This window comes from Hemicordylus capensis, chromosome 1, assembly GCF_027244095.1.
Source record: "Hemicordylus capensis ecotype Gifberg chromosome 1, rHemCap1.1.pri, whole genome shotgun sequence".
Classification (NCBI taxonomy): domain Eukaryota; kingdom Metazoa; phylum Chordata; class Lepidosauria; order Squamata; family Cordylidae; genus Hemicordylus; species Hemicordylus capensis.
The window spans coordinates 389,184,006-389,200,363 of record NC_069657.1 but is presented as its reverse complement, the minus strand read 5'-3'; the positions used below and the strand labels follow the sequence as shown (position 1 = coordinate 389,200,363).

General features: G+C 45.9%; 1 protein-coding gene across 1 annotated transcript in view; it reads left to right on the top strand.

Annotated features, from left to right (window-relative positions):
* The first annotated feature begins 67 nt into the window (after positions 1-67).
* Positions 68-16,358, top strand: part of SRD5A2 (steroid 5 alpha-reductase 2) — a 63,816-nt gene continuing 47,525 nt past the window's right edge. The window contains exon 1 of the mRNA XM_053285161.1: positions 68-393. Coding sequence (XP_053141136.1) covers positions 74-393 — 320 coding nt within the window. The 5' untranslated portion in view covers positions 68-73. The remainder of the gene's footprint in view (positions 394-16,358) is intronic.

The window sequence follows — 16,358 nt, the reverse complement described above, 5'->3', positions numbered from 1 at the left end:
GGGCACCCGCGGGCTCTATTAGAGGCGAGGCGGCCCCGCCGCCGCCGCCACCTCTGTTCCCTCCGCGAGGAGCATGCAGTGCTCGCCTAGCCTGGTGGGGGTCCTCAGCTCCCTGCTGATGGCCCTGGGGCTGCTGAACCTCAGGAGCTACATCCACGCGCCACTCCCTTACGGGAGGTATGACGACGACCTGAAGCAAGAGGACAACGGCGCCAAGGACCAACGCCGCTGCCGCCGCCGCCGCGCCCACCTGCCCGCTCGCTGCGCGTGGTTCCTGCAGGAGCTGCCCTCCTTCCTGGTACCCGCGCTGCTGCTGGCGCTGCGCAGCCCGCCGCGCTTGGACCCGCTCGGCTGCGGGCTGCTAGGCATGTTCTGCGGCCATTACTTCCAGAGGTAAACCCGGGGGGGGGGGAGAAGGGAGCTGAGGGCGGGCAGACGGGGGCTCGACGACGGGCTGGCCCCGGACGAGGCGCTCCTCCCTGGCGGTCTGGTCTGCACTGCAGATGGATGCTCGCTCGGCGCTGGAGGGCTCCCTGAGGCGGCACGTGGCCGGGACTAGTTTGGTGGGGAGGGGAGAGGGGGGCGGCAAGCCCCCTCGCCTGGAGCCCAGCAGGCACGCGGCGTGCTTGCGTGCGGGCGGGGTGGTGGTGCCGCAGAGCAACTTTTTCCCGCTCGACTCTAGGCGTGTCTGCTCGGAAGTAATTCCCCCCGACTGTGCGTGCAGTGGGGCTTACTGCGTCTACCGAGGAAGCGTGCGTGGGATCGAGCTTGCCATCAAGAACGCGCTTAGAATTGACCCCCTGATCTCCTTTAAGGCTGGCTTGGTAGGAAACGTTTGTAAGCTCCAGGTGGAAGGCGGCAGTTCTGAGCATCACTACAGAGTAATTACACTGAACTCGGCGGGACTTGATCCCGAGTAAGTTAAAAGAATTGTCGTTCTTCCGAGTAAGATTTACTAGAATTGGAACTGTACTTTGAACAGAGCAACTAAGGCTGCATCATGTTTCCATGAAACAAAACAGTAATTTAAAACAGCAGTTAAACCGTTTAAAGAATGAGAAAGAGTTTTGTCTGGCAAACCGGAGATGTGACCTTTGGTTGAGTGAAATATTTAGGATTTCCGAACTTCAGCTCCTTATGATTCTTCCTGACCGCCCTTCAAAATAAAATAAAAAGATTGCTTGAGCTTTGCTGGCTTGTCGAATTCTCCTCTTTACGGTGTTTTTTTCAGGTGGCTCTGATAAGTTTATATGCATTTTTGCTTTAAATCAACAATTTGTTAGTGATGACAATTGTCACAATATGCTGCAGCCTTCAGTGCCTGCTTCTCAGTTGACAACATGTACACTGCCCTCTTGTTCCACTTTGCCAACTATTTAAAATGCAAAACAGATATAACAGTGAGAATCAATATAAGGTGAAACTCGAAAAATTAGAATATCGTGCAAAAGTCCATTAATTTCAGTAATGCAAATTAAAAGGTGAAACTGATATATGAGACAGACTCATTACATGCAAAGCGAGATAAGTCAAGCCTTAATTTGTTATAATTGTGATGATCATGGCACAGCTCATGAAAACCCCAAATCCACAATCTCAGAAAATTAGAATATTACATGGAACCAAGAAGACAAGGATTGAAGAACAGAACAATATCGGACCTCTGAAAAGTATACAGTGTACTGTGCTTGATTGGCCAGCAAACCTGCCTGACCTGACCCCATAGAGAATCTATGGGGCATTGCCAAGAGAAGGATGAGAGACATGAGACCAAACAATGCAGAAGAGCTGAAGGCTGCTAATGAAGCCTCCTGGTCTTCCATAACACCTCATCAGTGCCACAGGCTGATAGCATCCATGCCACGCCGCATTGAGGCAGTAATTGCTGCAAAAGGGGCCCAAACCAAGTACTGAATACATATGCATGCTTATACTTTTCAGAGGTCCGATATTGTTCTATTCTACAATCCTTGTCTTCTTGGTTCCATGTAATATTCTAATTTTCTGAGATTGTGGATTTGGGGTTTTCATGAGCTGTACACCATGATCATCACAATTATAACAAATTAAGGCTTGACTTATCTCGCTTTGCATGTAATGCGTCTGTCTCATATATCAGTTTCACCTTTTAATTTGCATTACTGAAATTAATGGACTTTTGCACGATATTCTAATTTTTCGAGTTTCACCTGTACATGCTTACAATGCATAAAATAGAAATTCTGAGGAATGCAACTGGTTTCCTACACAGAAATCTACTGTGATGCTTCCCTGAGGGCTTGAAACTTAGGGCCAAACCACACATTACATAGGCGATCTGATTTTTATTTGCACTTGGCAGCAACTGCAGGGGGCTCCAGATCTGAACCGACCAGAAGTCCAGGGTGTGTTTAACACCACTGCTTCCATGGCATGGTCCCAATGTAAATCACACAATTGTGAAGCTACTGTTAGCTTCTTAGAAAGAAAGAAAGAAAGAAAGAAAGAAAGAAAGAAAGAAAGAAAGAAAGAAAGATTTCTATAGGAAAACCCACTGGGTGGCACAGTTTCCCTTTTTCCAGAGCCTCTTTTTCTGAAGAAAGACTCCTTTTTCCAGAGGAAGGGAGACTAGGGGATTCCAGAGGTGTTTCTTAGAGCATCTGCTGGTTGTTGCTTTTTCACTTGAAGTCACTTCCTGTGAAACAGAAATGTTCCTTGCACACAGCAGTAGCTTTAGCCCATTTTTGGTAGACTGACCCATTTCTGTTGAGATCTGTTATACTGTATCTGGGCATGCGTGCCTTTTTTAAAAAAGGGTGGGTGGGAAGAAAGCAACCGTGCTAAGAAAACTCCACGTGTGGTCACTGTGCTGCTGTAGCAACTGTTCTCAAAACAATCAGTTTTGCTAACTTAATAGATGGAATGATTGAAATGTAGGGGAAATACAGGAGGCGAATGAATGGATGGTGGCAATCCTGCAGACCTCCAGTAAAGTGTGACAATCTCAGACTACACACCTTGTCTGGAAGTGTCCTGTGGATGCCATCCACTGAGTTCAAAGGGCCTTACTTACTTCCAGTTAACTCTGCATCAATTGTGTGCATCATGTGTGATCAAAAAAGGCTTGTTTTCAAATAAATGAGTTTTTGTTAGAGCACAGTCTTAGAACTAAAATTACATTTCAGATAAGACTGGCAATCTGGCTTGGAAAGAACAGACAAAAGTGAAACTTTTAATGTGTGTTAAAGCACTCTGTAAATGTCATGTTAACTATTATTTCATTAAAAAGTAGTTAAAGATGGTTTTAGACTTGTTGGAAACACTTCACTGTTGATAAGATAAATATTCCTCATGATCTTTTATTGGCTTTTGGAGGATGTAGCCAATCACACTCAGGCTATATAAAGATATGACATTTGTGTTTGGCTTCTTAAGATTAAAGTGAATATGATTTTGGCAGACTTTTCAAATGGAATGGAATGAATCAAGTTGTGCAAAAGACAAATTTAATGAAATTTGGTCAGTGTGGGAAGAGATACACATTTATGAACAGAAAGCTAAGGGATGCTGATTTCTGGGCAAAAGTGTTCATAATCAACAGGCACCCGAGTGCAATGATCAAGGGAGACTCAAGGAAAAAAGACTACTGGTCAGTCAGGGCTGAGTACTTCCACCTGATCTGCCCCACATCCTTGCCCTAGGAACCTCTCTGAAGGAGCATTTGAAGACGGCTGCCTTTGAGTGATTGCCAGAGGGGCATTGCCAAAGGGAATGGAGCAATCTAATGGGAGGAGAGCTGGTCTTGTGGTAGCAAGCATGACTTGTCCCCTTTCCTAAGCATATGAATGGGAGACTACATGTTGGGAGCACTGTAAGATATTCCCCTCAGGGGATGGAGCCACTCCGGGAAGAGCAGAAGGTTCCAAATTCCCTCCTTGGCTTCTCCAAGATAGGGCTGAGAGAGACTCATGCCTGCAACCTTGGAGAAGCCTCTGCCAGTCTGTGTAGACAGTACTGAGCTAGATAGACCAATGGTCTGACTCAGTATATGGCAGCTAGGGATGTGCACGGAACCGGCTGGCCCGGTTTGGTTCAAGTCCAAACTGGACTTGTACCTGACTGGACCAGTTCGGTCCGGCACCCCTCAACCCCCCCGTTAGGTCTGGTCCGGGGGGGTTCACAGTCCCCCCCCCCAATTTTTTAAATACCTTTTCTCCCTTCCAGGGGAGTTCCTTGCGGTTGCAGTGAGGTCCGTGGAGGTTCCTTCCCCGCTGACCTCTGAAATCACCGCCTCTGGCCATTCCAGCCAATTTTTCAGCCCATTTGGGCCTCCGTAGATCGGCGCGGCAGCCAAAATGGGGGCTGGTGTGCATGCGCAAATGGCCTCTGTGAGGTCCTGGGCCATGCCAGGCCTCGCAGAGGCCATTTGCACATGCGCAGTGGCCACCATTTTGGCTGCTGCGCCGATCTACGAAAAAAATTATTGTGGGGGGATCGCGAAACCCCCGAACCATTCAGAGGGGTTCTGTCCAGGTTTGGACTGATCTGGGGGGGGGGTTCAGTTTAACCCCGAACCGTCAAAATGAACCAGTTCAACGTTGAACTGGTTCAGGGTCGAACCAGTTCGCACATCCCTAATAGCAGCTTCCTGTGTTCCTATTAGGGATGTGCACAAATCAACCCTTTGGGTGAACTCAAGGCCATAGCCCAGAAACTCTCTTTAACTCTATGATCTCACCTAAAATGCAAGATCTTTGAGGTAAAGTATATTCATCAACTAGTCTCTAGTGCAGAGGTGGGAGGGTTGTTAAATACTGCTAAATTGGAGTTTGTTCAGAATTACTTTTAAAGAGTATTTTTACAATTATCCCATGCTGCCGCTAGGGGTATGAAAACGGGCTCAAAACTGAACTGGTTCAATGTTGAACCAGTTCAGTTTGAAGGTTTGGGGTCAAGCTGAACGAACAACCCCCTCCCCCGCCCCCATGTTCGGTTCGACTCTGAACCGAAACCAGTTTGGGGGGTTGACAAGCCGTAATTTTTTTTTTACAAAAACCTTAACCCCTCTGGGGAGCTTCTCCAAGTTGGCAAGGCAGGCCACGCAGGGTCCCATTGCTCAGGTGCTGTGGCCTCCAAAATGGCCACTGCACCAGGGAATAGGCCAGGAAAGGGCCAAAGAGGCCCAAACCGGGCAAATTTTAAAGGAAGGAAGGCTGGCGAGTGAGGGGAATGCGATCCTGCCCCACCACCTTGGAGGAGCTTCCTGGAGGAGGTAAGTTTAAAAAGAATTTTTTTAAGGCTCGTTGAACCCTGCCCCCCCAACCAAACTGGGGGCCAAAACCAAACTGGCCCGCTGTGCTCTGAGTTCAGTTTGAACTCAAACCGAACTGAGCCAGGTGGTTTTGTGCACATCCCTAGCCGCCGCCACCCCTGCTGGTGATACTAAGGTGGCTTTTAAAACTACATTGTCTAGATTGCATTGCCCTGCTGATGGGAGCTCCAAAGGATGTCAAATCCAAAAATGTATTCTGGAAGTGTCCACTAATATGTTGTCAGGGCCCAGTAGGTTTAGAAACGATAACAATGTCCAAGACAATGAGGGGCCAGGTTCTGGAACAGGCGGACATGCAGGGAGTAAGGTGACTGAACCCTACTGCCAATGTCTCTAGTTCAAGATCCCTGGCACCTTAATAAGTCCCTCATCTCAAAATATGTATGGGACATCCTAAACACTCCTACAACTAGTCAGGTGAAGCAATCATTACATTACTTTTTAAAACAGTTGTATCCTGCCCCTGCTCCAAAGAGTGGCATACGTAGTTCTCTCCCTCCCCATTTTATCCTCACAACACCTCTGTGAGGTAGACTAGGCAGAAAGAGAAGTTATTTTCAGGAGTTCAGAATCTGAGCCCAATAGGAACATAGGAAGCTGCCTTATACTGAGTCAGACCATTGGTCCATCTAGCTCAGTATTGTCTTCACAGATTGGCAGCAGCTTCTCCAAGGTTGCAGGCAGGAATCTCTCTCAGCCCCATCTTGGAGATGCCAAGGAGGGAACTCGGAACCTTCTGCATGCAAGAATGCAGGTGCTCTTCTCAGAGCGGCTCATCCCCTAAAGGGAATTTCATTTATTTATTGATAAATTTATATACCGCCTTTCATTAAAACAATCCCAAGGCAGAATACCTTCATGCTCACCAGTGGCACTCTTACCCCTGGACTTCACACTTCCTGCTCCCCCCCATCCTCTTTAGTCTATCCTGGGTGATGTGGTCTCTGCTGAGCCATTGGCCCACACTGTGCCAGGTGGCTGAGTGTGATTGTGACCTGTACTTTAGAGACAGATTGGGGAGTGGGGAAAGAAATATGTTGGATGGGAACATGTTAAGTTGTGTGTTGAAATGTTTCTGCTTGTGCATATTTGGATAAATATACCTGTTTTATATTCTTACATTCTTGTGAGTTCTGTTGCTGTTTGTGCCCTCAAGAACCCACGTGTTAAAAATACTGCATTTGTCACAGTGTGTGTGTGTAGGGGGTGATGCTTAACTTGCAGTGTGGGGGAGGGCGTTCAGCAAGCCGGGGTGGGGCCCTAAAGGTCTTTAGATTCAGCCTCCAAAATTACCAAGGTGTACTTGTGGTGCTCACCCATGTAGTCTCCCACTCAAATGCATACCAGGCAGAAGGGACAATTCATGCTTGCTACCACAAGACTAGCAGCAACCTAAAGGCACAGCAGGGAAATGCTTGACTAACAAGCAGAAGGTTGCCAGTTCGAATCCCTGCTGGTACTATATCAGGCAGCAGCGATATAGGAAGATGCTGAAAGGTATCATCTCATACTGCACAGGAGGAGGCAATGGTAAACCCCTCCTGTATTCTACCAAAGACAACCACAGGGCTCTGTGGGCACCAAGAGTTGAAATTGACTTGATGGCACACTTTACCTTTACCACAAGACCAGCTTTCCTCCCCATTGTACAGGGGACCTGGAGTATGCTAGCTATCTTTGTGGAGGCAAGTGCTGGACCCAAAGAGAGATTCTCCCTGTGATTGTGGATGCTAGATAACAGCATTCCTAGTTTTTGAACACCTGAAGAGGGCTAGAGCAAGTGTCCCCGGGCAACCATTGAACTTCATGGCTGAGTGGAGATGTGAATCTGGGTCACTCTTCCCTTCGTCACACACTCTAAACACTATACCACTCTGGCTCTCCTATTTATTTTCTCTTCCTTCTTCCTGCCCAGCAGCATGTGGGGCTGCTGGACACAAATAGTGCAGGACCCCCCCCCACATCTTATCTGTTTTTCTTTAAGCATGATGTATTTGCTATTACAGCCACCTAATGGTGCATCAGGGAAATGGCTTGACAACCAAGTCAGAGGTTGCCAGTTCGAATCCCTGCTGGTATGTTTCCCAGACTATGGGAAACACCTATATTGGGCAGCAGAGATATAGGAAGATGCTGAAAGGCATCATCTCATACTGCGTGGGAGGAGGCAAAGGTAAACCCCTCCTGTATTCTACCAAAGACAAACACAGGGCTCTGTGGGCACCAGGAGTCGACATCGACTTGACGGCACACTTTACCTTTATTAGCTATTACGTTTTATGTTTTACATTGTTTTTGTTATACTTTAATATGTGTGTTATGACCTGTGGTTACAACAAATAACTTACCTTCTTACACTAATGGTCCTCTGGACTCATTTTGTAGTTCCAAACTTTGGTTTGTTGAAATGTGTGAACACAGCATATGTGTATATTGCTCTTTATATTCCTCTCATAGGAAAAGGTTTCAGAAAGAAATTGTTGACAATATTTTATTCATGATCATGAGAAAGTCATTGATGAGGACAAATATTTAATGCACAAGATTTCTTTGCTTATCTTAGTGGCTCAAAGAATTAGACGTACATTTGTCTCCCAAAATGTGGTGCAAGTTGGGGACCATTGTGATAACCGGTAACATTATGTCCCTTTTTCTGTTGTCTCTGGTTACCTGAACATTACATAACATAAGGTTTTCTTCCCATGTTTTCAATGAGAAGTGGTTTTCAGCAAAAAAAGCTTGACTTGATGTTGGGACACTGTGTTACCTGGTCGCCCTCATGAGCACAACATCCCTCCTTTGGGGCTTCTTCTCTCCCCTGACGACAATGCTGGCAGCACAAACCCGGGTCTTCCAGGACTGGGCACAGCCAGGTGAACAGGACGGAGAGAGCTGACCAGCACAATGCCAGCCAGGGATGCATTGTGTGGGGAAACAGGAAATAAGACCTGGGAGGGGGCAGGGCTTGGAGCAGGCCTGGAGCCCTGTCAGCTCTGCACTGAATAGTTTAAAGCTGAGGAAGCCGATGATGAAGGCTGCTCTTGTGAAAGGGGGTTGGAGTCCTCCTGGAGATGGACGTGGCCAGAAGCAGCAAGCCAGGAGGAGGACCAGGGTGCAGTGTTCCCTCCAAGGTTTGCACACACAAGTTTTTTGATGTCCACTCAGTTAAATTTTAGGTGCTGCTCAGGTTGAATCAAGAAAACCTCATTCCGACTGCATGTTTGTGCACATAGAACAAAACTCATTCCACGTACAGATGAAAAAATTAGAGGGAACATTGCCAGGGTGACTGAGCAACCCCCTCCCTTGGACTACTCTGAGACTGACCCCGGTTGTCAATATCCAGGGCCTGAGTCTGCAAAGGGTCTGGAGTGTCCCCCACTCCTCACAAAACTGGACACTTGACTTACTCAGAAGACCCACTTTATTCAGCGGGGCTTACTGCTCCTCCTCCTCCTCCTCCTCCTACTACTACTACTACAACAAATATTTATATACCTTTTCAACAAAAGTTCCCAAAGCAGTTTACATAGAGAAATAAATAAATTTCAAATAAATAAGGAAGGAAGGAAGGCAGGCTTCCTGTCCCCAGTGGCTCACAATCTAAAAAGAAACATAAAATAAAACACCAGCAACAGCCATAGGAGGGATGTTGTGCTGGGGTTGGATAGGGCTAGTTGCTCTCCCCCTGCTTAATAAAGAAAATCGCCACTTTTAAGAAGTGGCTTTTTGCTCAGTTAGCAGTTACTCCATGCTAACTTAACTCAGAATTGCAGCGTGAATTGGACCATGATACAAACACAGTTGTCAAGCCACCTAATCGTGCAGCAGGAAATTAACCAATAGATGTTGAAGAGCCATTATGAATTCCCTTTCAAAAACATTTCCCAAGATATAGTCCAAAGACTACAAAACAGGGTCTGAGAGACCCTCCATCTGAGGAGGCCTGTATCCAGCTCCACTTTTAAAATAAACCCATGTATAGCCATTGGTATAAAAATATGGGCATGTGTAAGGACACCTGTAAACAAGTACAACATAATGTCTGAATAAGAAGACATGATACAGATAGGAAGTGTACTACTGGGTGTGACTGAACATAGTGGGTCGCTTTGGACAACTTTCTTCTGTCCGATGTGATTAAAAGAGTGAAGTGCTAAGAGCGTACCCACTCTGACGTCTTTCGCGGATGTCCTGACTCCTCCTGACATGTTGTTTTATCATGTGAGGAGGCAGTTCATCTGAACTGCTGCTTTACATGTGACCAAAATATTAAACGAGTATTGAAGAACTGACCCCCTGTACACACCACAAAGGGATGTACTGGAAGGACATCAGGATGTCTGTGAAGGATATCAGAAGGGGAGTGCTCTCAGATGTCCCTCTTTCAAATGTGGGGGCAGAAAAAATATCATCCAAAACTGGAGCGGTGTGTGTGTGTGTGTGTGTGTGTGTGTGAGAGAGAGAGCGAGCGAGCGAGAGAGAGAGATATTGTATGTGCATTGAACATAATGTGAAGAGGGCTAGAGTTGGACAGTTTTTGAGGTCACATCTGTGATAGAGGTTTTACCACAGTTAACTGCATTTGCCCCATGGTTCATGAAGCTGCTTGATGTCCATTTGCAGTACAGTCAGGGTTTAGAAATGGTTTTGGCACAAGGTGGGATTGAGCATCTTGCGGTATCATCTTCAGTTTAGTGTGTTTTCAAGGAAGGCAGAAGGGAAAGCATGTTGAGAACAGCATGTCTGTTACATCCTGTGGGCTATAATCAGGTTTTGCACATGCCCCAAGCCCAAGGAAATGTAGTTAAAGCGGGGAAGAATTTAAGGGATCATGTCCACAAGGAGTGAGCCTGCCCAACTCGAGCTCTGGAGGCTTTGCAGTCCCTTTGTTGTCAAGCAGTTCAGCTTGGAGAGGAGAGTTTAGCTCCAAATCCAATAGTTAGGGAACACTGCTCTCTTGCTCTCTCTCCCTGCACAAGGGGGGACAGGGATCCAAAACAAGGGGATAGAAAGATGATGGAAGTTCATGGTGCAATGAAAGGTGATTTGAGTGTCAACATGGGTATCTTTGGATCCTCTTTTTTCCCCTGACAGGGGAAGACTGTACATTCTTTCTCCAAGACACTTTTTGGAACAGTGCTCTCTCCAGCTGCAGATATAGGTAATATTAACATGTCTGCCATGAATTATGACTGAAAGTCTCTGTGGAAAGTGTTTAATGGCTGCTAATAAAACCACAAAACATCTTGGAGACAGATTGCGATTAATTTGCTTGCCTTCCCCACCCACCCACCCCTTCTTCTGGCACTGCTGCTACTAAATCTTTCCTTTTGTTTTAAAAGGCAAAATACTACAGCATACATGCACTTTCTGATTAATGATGAAACCTGCAGGAGATTTCTTCAGAAGCATTTATTCCAACAGTACAATGTCATATGTTGTGGCATTCCACTGCTGAAGTTGGTAAATCCCATCTTAAGCATTTCTGGGCAGATGCAACAAAGACTTACAATGTGCCATCCACGGATTTCCGTTTCTTCTTTGTAGAAGTAACCCTTTTAAAATGAGATTTCTGTGGCTGCTGTAATTGTGAGTCTGGGCTTGGTGAGAAAACGATCAGTTACAAAGAGACAAGGTTGAAATAAAAGCACTATGAGTCAAGTACATGACAGAGAAGAAGGCTGGCAAGTTGACACTTGCCTGCTTCTTTTGGGACCAGGAGACATCCTGTGGCATCAGACTTGCTTGGATAGGAGCTCCTTGTGCTCCTGGTTTGGCACCTCAGCGCTAGGCTGGAACAAGTCCCCAAAAGTGCAGTCTGTTCTGTAGCCTATTTATCGTCAGTGCAGGCAAGTGAGAGCACATGCACAGGCAGAACCCTGCACCCTGCCCTGAGCTGCTTGGAGGAAGGACAGAATAAACATACAAATAAATAAATAAATAGCATGGTAGGCCCATGGTTTCAGGGGATGAGAGTGACAGCAGCCAAGCCCTTTGTAATTTTACTTTGGAAGGCTTGAATTGAATGAGATCTGCTCTTGGTTCAGCATGTATAGGAGTGCACCCTAGGCCCTGGCAATGCCTAAATGGGAACCATGGAGTGCTCACTTATACCCCTTAGGGACTGCCAGTTCTCCCAGCTTCCCTGCTTCTGCTTGTCTTTTTTTATGGTGCTGGGGGTTTTTTGTTGGTTTTTTTAAATTTTTAAGTGTTTTATGGTTTTATTGCTTAACTGATTTTAAGGTTTTAGATGTGATTTGTATGGAGTTTTACTGTATTTTAACTGCCTTGGGATGTCTTATGAAAGTCAGTTAAAAAATTTTGGGGGGGGGGAAGAACACATAAGAAAATAATAAACATACTTTGTACGTGCCTTTTAATTTTTGCATTATATAGAAGCTCTTCTCACAATCAGTGAGAAGAGATTCTTCCGGGTCTGTGGAGAGAGCAGCTTAGCTCTCCCCGCAGACAATCCAAAGGCAGCCCTGTGTGGCCACGACTGTCGGCTCCGTCATGGAATTGGCAGGGGCTGCGAGGATCGGGGGCTGTGTGGCCCCCGGAAGTTCCAGGATGCCCCACGCAGGTGCACGGGGCATCCTGAAGAGACCCCTGAGCCTGGGAGGCTGCTTGCAGCCTCCCAGTCAGGGGTCTGCTCGTGTGTCGCCGCACGCCGTGGCGACACACGGTCAAAAAGATTAGGTTAACGGAGCACTTGCTCCGTTAACCTCGTCTAAGGGGAGGGGTACTTTGGGAGGTTTGCTGCTGCGAGCCGCGTGGCTCCCGTTGCAGCACATGATTGCCCCAAAGCGGGCTAGGCTCCCTTAGCCCGCTTTTGGCCGATCGTGAGAATAGCCTCATAGTCTACTGTGGTACCCCAATTAGAAAACTAACTTAATAAGGCTGTTCACATGAGCAGCCTACTGGGTAGGACTAAAGGGCCATGATCGAGACCGATCCCAGCACTGCCTTGCTGGGTAGCCTGGGAATCCGCACAAGGAATCTATGGGTTTTATTTTTTGAGAAAAGTTAAAATTGTTTTTAAAATAGCCTTCTTGCCCATTACTTTTATGGGTTGGGTGGTAGGTAGCACCCATCCTGCCATATCACCCAAACCACTTTGGTGTCCCTAGGACTTACTCATGGGGAACAATGGGGTGTCTTGAGTTCCCCATTGTTCCCTATGGCTGAAACAAACGACACTCACAGAGTGCACACAAGTTTTGCATTGCATTCTTTTTGTATACCTGCCTTGCAAAACACTGCAGATTAGAAGCACACAGTAAAAGGAATCTGTCCCTCCCAACACAGAAGTTCAGAACAACACATTTTTCCAAACAGTCCAAAGATAGCCAAAAAGGAATCACTGACCTAGAATCTGTACTACACTAACATCATTGACACAAGTTGCTCTCTCACACACAATTATGACTCTGTCCTTACTTTCTGCATTGCAACAGTTCCCACAGCAGCACACTTAGCAGCAAACATAGCCATAAGCTCAACTGCAGCAGCATCTTCAGCCACATTTTAATGGAGTGAGTACACTTTGTAATGCCGGATGCCAATTGCAGAGAAGACAAGAGCAGTGAGTGAAGTAAAAGTTCGTCTCAAGACCAGATATGGAGCTCATCACAGCAATCACCAAGAAATATTACACAGAGAGAGAGAGAGTTGCCATTGTCCATTTCTTGCCACAATACTGTCTCATAAACAAACCACAACTCAAGGTAGGCAGGCACTCAAGTTCTGCCTTTGTCATTCTGAGAGCCATCAAAACCAGATAGTTATAGCAGCAATAGCACAGAATATTCTACTCGGGGCTGAGAAAAGAAAACCACAAAAACAAACCTTCCTTCCTCCTCTCCTGATGTATCCTCTTCTTCAGGGCTCTTTCTGCCTCCCAGTTCCTTTGAATACATTTTGAAATTCCCTCTAAAAGTGTTCCCCCCTGCTTCCCCCCAGCCAATGGGGGCACAGTTGCTCATGCCAACACTTGATTTGAATGACAACAAGCCAACCAAGGAGATCTCAAGCCAATAGGAAGTCAGTGCCAGAAAACCAATCAGCAAGGGGGAAACTGGACTCAAAATGGTGCTTGAATTGAGGTCATTTCAATTTGAACTCAAAACAGACCCATTATTTTAAGGGTGTTTCATTTCACGTTTGAATCACTCAAAATGGCCTGTTTCGAGATTGAATCATTTTGCACATCTCTACTATTTATAACAAGATTTTCATTCCACATCTTTACAGTATAGATTTTTTTATCAAGACACAAAACAAAATCATTAGAATGTCTTTTAAAAAAAAAACCTTTTCAGACTTTGTTGCAGAGTAAAGCAAATATTCTTCAAGTTTCTTGTTTTCCTTTTGGTTTTTTGTATTGTGTGTAGGCCTGTCTCAAAAAGCAATTATGCTTTTCCTTACTTAGGGGATTAAGACAGATTGTATGTAGCCATGGCATTTATATTCCATTTTAAAAATTATTTTTAAAAGTTCTTTTTGTTCTCCCTACAGTTATGACCTCATAATAAATCTTGGGACTTTCTGGTCCATTAAAGCAACTAACTTTTGAAGTGTGTAGTCCGGTTAAGTCACGCTGGCACATGTTTCATTATTTTGGCAGATATACGACACACATTATAGGAACAGGAACAAACTGATCCATCTTCATAAATATAAAATAGCTATTTCTTAGAAGAATAGCAGGAAGATGTTTTGCTGAGACATTGATCTGTTGCATTTTGTATCTAACACACATGTGAAGCACTATTTCATCATAATCAACAACATCTTCCTTAACATTTTACTAGGCGATAGGAAATGTTGTACTATAATGAAACTCTGGAAGTTAGAAGGGAGCTGGAAAAAATAGTATTTCTGCAAGTACTTGAAATAGTTTTTGATGTAGGAATAGTAGTTAAATATAGTTGGAATATTTCTGTAGATTTTCACAATATGAAGCTTCTCTGGACTTACTTATTCTGCATACATATGTAAACTGGTTTAACCGCAATCCCCTATTTCTAGGAAATACTAGGAATAGTCATTGCATAAGGGCATGGGGTCTAGCAGCACCTCACCATTTTATAAGGTTTCTTTGAGCGAATTTATGCCCGTTAAAACCTATGTAAATGTATAGTATAGATAAAGAGCATAGTGTGTATGTCATTTTATGTGTTTCATAAGTATATGAACTCCCAGAACCTTTTCAGGTAGATTAAAAACAGCAACCTGGATTATGTTCTTAGCACAGTAATACAGCAGTCCTGATCCAGTGCCAGTTGCACAGTATCCTTTCCCTTCATAAAAGAGGTGATATGGAGGCTGTTCACACGAGTGTGCAAAACCAGGTGAAGGGAGCCCAGCCCAGTTTTGCACACTTGTGTGAAGCACTGGGAGCTGGCCCGATCTCAGTGTCGTCTATACGGCAGCAACCCCACCTAAGTAGCCTCCTCATTAAATGAGGTTAAGAGAGTGAGCACTCCCTTAACCACATTTTGTTGAACGTGTGTCTGCTGTGGCTGCTTGCAGCCGCGGTGGGCACACTAGGGGGGAGGGGGCTCCCAGTAATGCACCGTGCACTTGCGCAGTGCATTATTGGGGCTCTGGGGGGGCGAGGCACCACGTGGCATTGCTTCCCTGCACCAGAGGCCATGTGTGCAGGCGCCCAGCACCCAACATGGCCTCCGGGCCACCGGGTGAAGGCCGAAAACCGAAGAGCGCCCAAAGAGCACCCGAACAGGGTGAGGGGGTGATTTAGAAGGCTGGTGGGGGAGGGGGGACCTCCGTGGACACCCCCCGCCACCGCCTCCAGCAACTCCCCCAAAGGGAGTACAAGGTTTTTAAAAAAAAACTTTTTTAGAAAAAACATTTTAACTCATTTTTGGTCCGCGAACCCCCCCAAACTTCGGGGGGGGGTTGGTTCGAGTCTGGACCGAACTGGGGGGGTCAGTTCGTCAACCCCCGAACCTGTTTTCACATCCCTATTTCAAACCCCACACTAATGATAATCCATGCTTCAACATCTCAGTTCTCAACATTTCTGCTGAAAGGCCACACTGTGAATAACCTAAAGGCAATCATAACAGGGAGCTGGTCAAGTGCATTCTACAAGCCAGTCTCCCACAGTCATCACACCTTTTGCTTAGTGTCTTGTCAGCTGTCCTTGGGCGCACAGTTCTTGGGTATACACAGTACCAATGTCTTCTGTCCATACAGGCCAAACACAGGTAATGGTTCCTTTTGTGAATGTGGTTGCATCTCTGGGGTATGTCTGGCTTGTTGTGACTCCTAGTGCCTACATACTGAGGAACTCCTTGCTCAGGAGAACCTCTGCCAGCTATGCACTGGGGAAAAGCTATCCCCCACCAGAATCCTCTGAGGGCAGTTTCAGATGAACAGGGCTGTGGAAAGAATACAGCTGCCCTGATGTCAATAGTGGATGTGCTGATGTGATCTTGATGCATTCTTTAATCACACAACATAGGTGCTCATCTGAATACACGCTCCAACAGGCTTTTGGGGTGTACATAGATAGGCAATTCACCTAAGAAACATAGGAAACTGCATCATAATGTCAGACCGTTAGTTGATCCAGCTCAGTATTGTCTATATGGACTAGCAGTGACTTCTCCAAGGTTGCAGGCAGGATTTTCTCTCAACCCTGTCTGGAGATGCCAGGGAGGAAACTTGGAATCTTCTGCGTGCAAACATAAAAATGTTCTTCCCAGAGCAGCCCCATCTCCTAAGGGGAATATCTTGTAATGTTCACATGTAGTCTTCCATTCAAATGCAGATCAGGGTGTACCTTGCCTAACAAAAGGGACCAATCATGTTTGCTACCACAAGACCAGCAAAGAGGCACCTTTTAAAAGTGGTTATTCTCTTTATTTAGCAGGGGGAGACCAACTGGCCCTATTCATCCCCTGAACAGAATCCCTCCAGTGGCTGTTGCTGATGTCTTTCTTTTTAAAATTGTGAGCCCTTTGTTTGTGAGCCCTTTGTGAGCCCATAGTTTGGGAAACATACCAGCAGGGATTTG